At 39.9% G+C, this 8,581-nt stretch overlaps 1 protein-coding gene across 1 annotated transcript in view; it reads right to left on the reverse strand.

Moving 5' to 3' along the window:
* Positions 1-8,581, reverse strand: part of T265_03642 (hypothetical protein) — a gene marked incomplete at both ends in the record, with an annotated part of 101,792 nt that overhangs the window by 40,190 nt on the left and 53,021 nt on the right. The window contains one exon of the mRNA XM_009168177.1: positions 6,023-6,382. Coding sequence (XP_009166441.1) covers positions 6,023-6,382 — 360 coding nt within the window. The remainder of the gene's footprint in view (positions 1-6,022; positions 6,383-8,581) is intronic.

The following is an 8,581-nucleotide window of genomic DNA, read 5'->3' on the forward strand; positions in this document are numbered from 1 at the left end:
TATATATATATATACATTCACTTACATATTCACCCTTATACAAATAACCTACTCTCCAGTCCCAATCCGAAACAGGTCAGCTGGAAAAAACTGATGACACTACTTTTTAGTGATTTCCTAAAACGTTAGGGGCTGACAGTCAGGTGGTTATTACGGGAGGGATTCAAATGAACTTAGCAGGTGTTATAATTTGTACCATTGGGGATTTAGGGATTCAGATGAGGCTTGAGGAAAGCTTCCTTACTTCTTCAGGGTACGTAAACACTTTTGGCAACCTAAAGAATATCTAGGCAACTTTGCTTCAAGTTATGGATAGCTTGCAAATCTTATGACACAGAGATACAGTGCCTGAGTTATATCAACACCAATAAGCCTTTGGAATGTCAAAGCATCGGTCAACTAGTCCAGCTCACTTCATCGCACAAGCCTCTGCCAATCCCGACATGTCTAGTGGGACCCATTAGACAGCTTTAACCCATACACCTGATTCGCATGAGAATTCCCAAGTAATCACACAATACGAAGAGTTAGGTTTGAATGCTTTTAGTTTTAATCCTGCTTGTTTGTCTGCTGCCAAGTGACATTTGAGGTTGTTTCTATTGTTATTCCCGCTGAGTCATTCCGAGCACTTTATCTAATGGATAAGAAAGTAACCAGAGATTACCCTTAATAAATGCTTAAGGACAAAAAAATTAAACGAACTGAAGTTCAGATGAACTTGAAAAATCCTTTCTATTACATAGTGCAGTGATCAACTACCAAAGTAAACATGCAGTCTTCAGATTACTTCAGCATGTACTCTGTGAATGTTGCGTAAAAGAAAGGTGATCATTGTCAACGTTACTGGTGGTCTATTCGGAAAACTCTGATGGGACATTACAGAGAGATGTAGATCTCAGTGAGCAATATTGGAAACGTAATACCTCCGTTACGCAACAAACAACTGGCAGTATCAGGATAGAACTTTTAAAAAGGTTGAATTACCTTTTCCATTTCTTAATTATGGCAATAAAGGGCATAGTCCCACACTCAGCTTTTTATATTTATTAACCATCCATCTGGTTATTTTCCAAAAAATTGATAAAGTTTTTGAAATGATGCAGGAGGAATTTATGAAACTCAAAAGTGACATGTTGTGAGGCATACAAAGCCTTTCACTTTATACCGAATGTTTGACAACTCTAGTGTTTTTCTACAAAACATCCTTGGATTTCTGTTGATCCATTTCATAAAAGTGTTGGAATATACCCATGCCCGGATAATTTTAACTGTTGGTTTCACAGAAGACATTTCTACATGCGCTTTTCAAACTGTCAGTTTCCTTCAAGAGATAGATACAAAAGATTTGACAGAGTATTAAACAGAGGATATCCTGTTGGGCCTAAATGGATATCTCGTGGACACCGTCACAAGTGGATCTGCAAATATGGTTTGTTTGTCCTGTCTAAGATGTATGTGATTTTGTTCACTACTATTTATTTTAGTTCCTAAAGCAAACTAACAGACTTCTTTATATACAGCATCTTTTCCGGGATTTAGGCTTAATATATTGACTGCAGTCGCAAAAAACTTATCGAACTCTCCTTACAGACTGGATATGCTGCTGCTTGAATTGCCGTGAAAGGCAGCTGATAACTCATGTGATATTCTCCTCTGTTGCCCCTTGGTTGACCGGCTTGAAGGGCCATGGCATTCGTGTGCGTCGGTCTTAAGAAAATGGCTAGACTGCTTCAAGCCTCTACTAAATGATACGGACCAATCACAATGGAGATCAAATGCTGGTTCATTTTAACATTGGGAACCCCTGGAGGGCTGATAAGGTGTCCTTCACGAGCCCACCATCACGAAGCAACCGAATCAATGGCAAACAATAAGTTCAGCATGTGAAGATCAGTGATGGTATATTGAAATTTCATGGCTTATTTTTTTGAGATGATTGGTGCTGACTGGCTCCTAGGGAGAATAAATGTCCCCAGCCAAACATCGGCACAGATATAAAAGAAGAGATGTTGAAAGGACCGTTTACGTCGGCCCGTAATTATGGCTGGAAGAACGTCAGTTTCTTCCAAGTGTCTTAATCTGGTCAGGTATTTTAGCCCTCAAGACTGAACACGTTTTTGGTCCGCAATATTTTGGTGCAAAGTTTGCGATGAACATCAGTCCGTGAAGCCTCTTGGGTAATGCTTTCAAAGGTAACCTATTTAGTCACAGACTGGCCATATGTAAGTAATGCAAGTTCAAAAACCGACACGTTTTAGTCACAATGTGATCAGAACTGAGGGAAAAACGGCAAACATTTTTGTAGGCGCTCTCTTTAAAACCCTCATTGTAAACCACAAGGACGCATACTAACCGGACCATTCTCATACGACTGAGGAACACCTAATTCCCTGGAGCATTTCAAACAATTTTCTACGTGCGTGTCTAACACGCTTAACAAATATGGAAGCATGTCTTGATGAACAATCAAACAAAGTATGTAAAGAACCCTTAGACTTTTATGGGCTTCTTTGCAAAAATAACGTCCCGCCTAATTCCCGGAGTATTTCAAACAATTTTCTACGTGTGTGTCTAACACGCTTAACAAATATGGAAGCATGTCTTGATGAACAATCAAACAAAGTATGTAAAGAACCCTTAGACTTTTATGGGCTTCTTTGCAAAAATAACGTCCCGAGGGGACGTAGAATAAAGATATAATCCACTGAATGTTAGGGAACTCATATGATAGGGGCCACTTCATCGCTGCGGATAACTTTTTAATGAATCACCACACCGCCCGTGTGCTACAAAAGCGTTCGAAAGTGTCCTGCCCGGTGATGTCAGTCTACTGAGGTGGGATGCATTTCTCTATGATGGGATCTACGTGCATATGTGCAGCGAGCAGTTTATAGTGAAATTATTAGTCTGAAAGTCCGGTACGTGCGCATGCCTAAACAGTACGCATCGTTATTTCCAAACCCATCAATCACACCTGATAATAGGGAGCAAACTGATATCTGTGGAATATACAATGTGCCCAGTGTGCGCCGTTTTGATCGCACGTCACCGGTAAAACCATAGATTTTCGTGGATCTTGCTTAACTGAATGAGAAGAGGATTCATGCGTGCCGCGTGCACGAAGAAAACTAAAGTGCGTCCACCTTTTTGAATTATGAAATCGAGATTCCTTTGCCGATTTGCGATAATTGTTAGATCGTGATGCAAAAAATTATAAAAAAACTTTACGTCTCCTTGATGGACGAGTTTTTTTCCGTTACCTCTATAATCATGCACCAACCGCTCAATAAATCAGCCCATCAGTTAATCAAACAATCGATCGGTTATTCAACTAATTCAACAACGAATCATTCGGTCGATAATTCAGTCAGCCTGTGTTTATGGAACGATTTCTTATCAAACTTGACTTCTGTTATTTCATACTATAGCTGAGTTTACCTTTTGTACATATTAAGTGGCATCACTAGCAAGCATTTGAATACTCTATCGAATCAAAACATTTACATCTGTTTTGAATCAGGATTTACAAAATGTAACAAAATATCGTCAGGCAACCTCAGTGAACCAAATTCCATACCTCCGTGAGCATGCTTTGCTGCATTCACTCCGACTTTTTATTTTGAAGAATTTGGCTTCGGGCCATTTTCATGACCGAATCCTATACATGATTTTTAGTTTGTGGTGAAAGTAGACCACATCATCATGCGATGGTGGTAGATCCATCGGGAGTCCTAATTGACCCGGAAAAGACATCAACGCTTTGATGCAGAAAAAAGAATAAGGCTTTGTGTGGATTAAACATTCTGATAGTGTAAGCAACGACCTGAACTTTATGCTCCAAGTCAGACACTCCACGGGCTCGCTAAAATATCCTGTCTGTGGCGCAATACTTAAATATCTCTACCGTGGCGTTTATGTAACCTGTGTCACCGTGTGAGAAAAAAACATCTGGATATATCAGCACGAAACAAACTGGCTCCTTCACCCATTTTACTCTTTGGTGCAAAAGATTTTTTTTCATTTCCTCTCCACAAACAATACTTGATCACACACTCAGGAAAGACGTCACAAAAGCAGTGTTCAACAAATTAACAAATTAGCGGTTAGAAGGATTGTAACTTCAGTAGTGAACAAAGTGAAAAACTTGTGATGAGACATGATTTGTTTAAGTACAGTATTAATTTCTACTCTGATTCCTTAAACAAGCGCAATACCCACGGTTACATGGATTCACACAGATACCGGAGAGTTTGTCCTTTCTGTTGTCAAGTTAGCATTAGATTCCTATCTGTGTATTTTAAACCTTTGTAATCCCAAGATTTATGCTCAACACACTCGATAGAGCCGCATGCTGGCTTGATAATGTACGCCTGCTGATAGAATAACCTACACTTGTTTGTATAAACATACTGCAGGAACGGTGCTCCACTGTCCAATACATAACTTCTGAGAGTTGAGGATTGAGGGAATTTTAATGCAACCGTTTTGGATATGGTGGTATAAGTATGTCGAAAACCTTACTTAAGACTATAACATCTTCAGTTGGGAAAGTAAACTGTGATTATCACTCTATATGTAACTAAAAAAAACCTGCTCATTTGCTAAGCAGGTAAAAAACTGAAACTAATGAGAGAGGAAAGAATTGAACTTCAGGTAATCAAGTTTGTATGGGCTACCGAATGAGGAAATGTGCTCTAACAACCTGAAAAAGGATGCACATTTCAGAAAGTTGGTACCATTGAGTTTGTTCTTAGACGCCTCATAAAGCACTAGACAGTTTTGTACCAACTCGGTCTTGGAACTTATTCAACCGTAATAATAAACTTTAAGAGGCAAGAGGGAAAACAATGTTTTGTCTGACCCACTTGATGGTGAAAGAATATGCAACGATTTGCTTTGAAGACAGTATGTTTTGATCAATTGTGACGAAAATAGGCTATTGCAAGCAAAGACTGTCCAACTCGACAGTAAGTCCACAGAGGAGATAGGTATTAAACGCACGCCGTAATTTAGCCAAATCCAAAAACAAGCGTTATGGCTGTCTCCCTCCCACACAAAATTATGTAGTAACGCTGTCTACACGGAATTCTGGCACGGATGAGGTATAAGTAGGTGATGAATGAGTGCGATGAAGAATATCTAATATTTAATAACTCGTACTGTTAAAGTGCCTTCCCATTATGTTTACCAAGCAGAAGAGACGTGAATAAATAGGCGCTGGCAGGTCATTTTTTGACCTGATAGGTAACGTAAAACTACAGATAATTGCATAAAAAGGCTGTATAACGGTCTTGAAAGTCATTTCTTAACGTCAACGAAGGAACTGTTGAACACTGACCGCAGAACGAAAATAGTTCCTGAATGTAGAGCACAGCCGTTCGATGGAGTTGGAGAGGGCTCATCTAAGGGGAAGATTTCGGCTTTCCACGTTACTTACATCTCAACTGATTAACTAATCTCATACATTGTTATTGGTTTTACAGTCTGGCCATTCATTTTATTATATTTACTGCACAAGAGGCCTGTGGATGGACAGAAAAGTCTACTTGAAAATTATTGTAAAAATGCAATGTACTATTTTCTTCCAGAAATGGGTAGCCTTCAATCCATTCAGATAAGTATTTTGAATGGACAGAATATAAGTGATGGTCAAACGTGCGTCAGAAATTTGTGTTGTAAATATTTGAAGAAACTTTGTTTGCCATTAAGGAGCTTGTTGCTGGGTTTACTCTTTAAGATTATAGACCGTGATAGAGGTCGACAGGAGTGAAATAATCATGCTATCGGAGAATTTTCACTAAACTTGTGAGTAGTATATTACGCCCAATCATGCTATCTTTTCCAACGAGGTATAATTCAATCTCTGTTGTTCAGTAGTCTCGTTCGATAAATAGAGCATTGTATTTGGGTAAACGAAGAAACGTAGCCTTTTGATTGCAGGCCACATACGCTATAAAGTTATATTATTGCAGGGTGCATACAATTATGCATACATTTAGTAGTATCCCTTGTCAATGCTTACTTCATTGTTACCTTCCACATGCCCAACTGATGGGCTGACTGGAAATTGACCAAGGTTTGTTATTGTTTTTGAGACACGCTCCAGAGGTAAGACAGCCGTTTTCGGTGGCTTATCTTGCGTTGAAGGTGTCATTTCACGCCTACGTTGCTCCTCTTGCAGCCTGCTGCTTGTGATGGGTGATGGGAATTCGTCGGAAGCCCTGGCGTTAGAATGATTGACCAGTCGACTGGTCGTATTGGGACTGGTTGTTGACGTCCGATGAAATCCATTTCTTTGAAATGATGTGTATGCATTGGTGGTATCGGTGAGGGATGCTGCTTTTGAGACCAGAGTGCCACCATTAAGGGACTTTCCGATATCCTGTTAGGTTAAAGAGGAATGATGACGATTTTAAACGGTCAGAAAAAACTTAGCGAAAACAGTTCAAATTCGACTATTGGTTATTTCACTTGGTTGAGTAACTTGTGGCCATTTGACGACATTAGCCCGCCAGGCACCTAAAATTGTCAAGCCCAGGAAAGTGTCTCCCATTTATTAAAGAATCCTGATCCACCGACACTCTCCTCATCCACAGTCGATGCTTTCGAAAAAACAGCAATGAGTATTAATACCCCGTATTCAAATTACAGTAAGTGTACACCACTAGGCAAACGCTTCTCCACAGGGTGGTTGATTGTGTGTTTAAAGCAAAGTGGAACTAATTTCTGGTTGTTTAGTTTGCGTAAGATATTCGCTGAACGTCTGCTGCGACACTTACTACCCGTAAATGTTTACGTTTTAGTTACAGTTCTTTGGACGGCGGATCCAACACGCTCCTCAATCGATCTATAAAACCCAGGTAAATGTTCAGTGCCTTTTGCATGCACAGTTGTCATAACGCTGCTGAATACAAAACCAATGTGGTATCAAGTGCGAAGCACCGCCGCTTGCAGTACCACGTGTAAAAGCCACGTTGCCTGTCAGGGCTTCAAATGTTGCATAAAATTACCTGTGAGGAGTTAGTGTGCTACTTATATTTTCATCACGACCGTGCATAATTTACTGAATCAGTGCTTTGAACATACAACCACGGAACATAAGATCCTGGAAAGGTCACATTCAAAGTGACAAAGTCCAGTTATCACACCCGAGTTCCACCGACTCAAACAGGCGTTGGAGCTAGCCGAGGTATCCCTTACTATAGTGGAAGGACTGGGATGAATATACTTCCTTATAACCTGCTAATTCTGATTTCTTCCCATGACGGACACACAAGATCATACGACGGTGCGAGTTATGAGGACCGGTACAAATCTCATAACCCGCAAACCAACAATCACCAGATCCACAGTAAGAGTAACAAAGTTGAAAACTGCCGTCCGAATCTGAACAAATACAAAGTCTAAATGTGTCTTATACTGACCAGTAAGGCAAAGTGTTGCAGATATCTTTCTATTTATGAATTAGACTCAACCGTCTCCACTATTTCACTTGGTTTTAACGTTTGGTTGCTAGTCCTTCCTACTCATCGCACTATATTATAGAGGTTTTTCATATTAAGCGTCTATAGTGGTAGTAGACTTATGTTGAACAGAAAACTTCAAGGTAGACTGTGAATAGTCAAGCAGGATATCTTATTATCTTGACTGAACCCCGTCACTCTCATCTGGGATTTTTCTCGAGACAAACCATGGTTCGTGGTAAACAAGGGAGTATAGGTTGCAGGTAAGGAAAACTTTGTTTGCTGTTCACGTTTCTTCTTAGTTCAAACAATTTTCTGGGGCATCACGGTTCAATTTTGACGACTTGGGTACGTTTTATAGACCATGTAAGAACGAATAAATTGAATAAAACCGCTAAGACGCGAAAAGAGATGGAACGGTTTCGTAACCATACATTGTATCTTCGTGAAACTCCCACTCTAATTCAGCCCTTGAAAACTGGACTAACTCAGTGGCTTAAAGACCAGAAAACTCAAATGTTGATAGGGCTGCTATCACGATGACACATTAATGATGTTCCATTTGTATATGACTATATCTGCACCACATAATGGTGTACTATGAGGTTCTTAAACAATGAAGCGGTGAAGAAGGATAAACTGTTTTAACGTGCACAATGGTAAATTGATGCCTTCTCTTTTGGGAATCTACCTATAAATTTCCACGGTCATTAGCCTGTTTTGAAGTGTCGTCTCTAGACTACCACAGTAGCATAATTATTAGGTCTGTTAAAGATAGCTTTGAAAACTCACTGCCGCCGAATTCGCCACCGCTTGCTTTCAACCTTGCTGTTAATGGTTGGTTCAGAATTTACCACAATGATTTCCCGAACTTTGCTTACAACGATGGAGCACTGCTGGGATGGATACGTTTGACATATAAATAAATAGCGCACACCAATACTGTGAGAATGTCAAAGCTTTATGGGCGCTCAAAACGACATTTCTTTGTCATTTTCTAGTTTGTTAGCCTTCACTTTCATGAGATTTGGAATCTCTCAAAGCATTGACAATGGGGATTGCTTATCACTCCTGATAAAAGGCGGTTCAGCCCCTTGGGAACATTACCATTTCAAGAC

The sequence above is a fragment of the Opisthorchis viverrini genome (genome assembly GCF_000715545.1).
Source record: "Opisthorchis viverrini unplaced genomic scaffold opera_v5_55, whole genome shotgun sequence".
In the NCBI taxonomy this organism is placed as follows: domain Eukaryota; kingdom Metazoa; phylum Platyhelminthes; class Trematoda; order Opisthorchiida; family Opisthorchiidae; genus Opisthorchis; species Opisthorchis viverrini.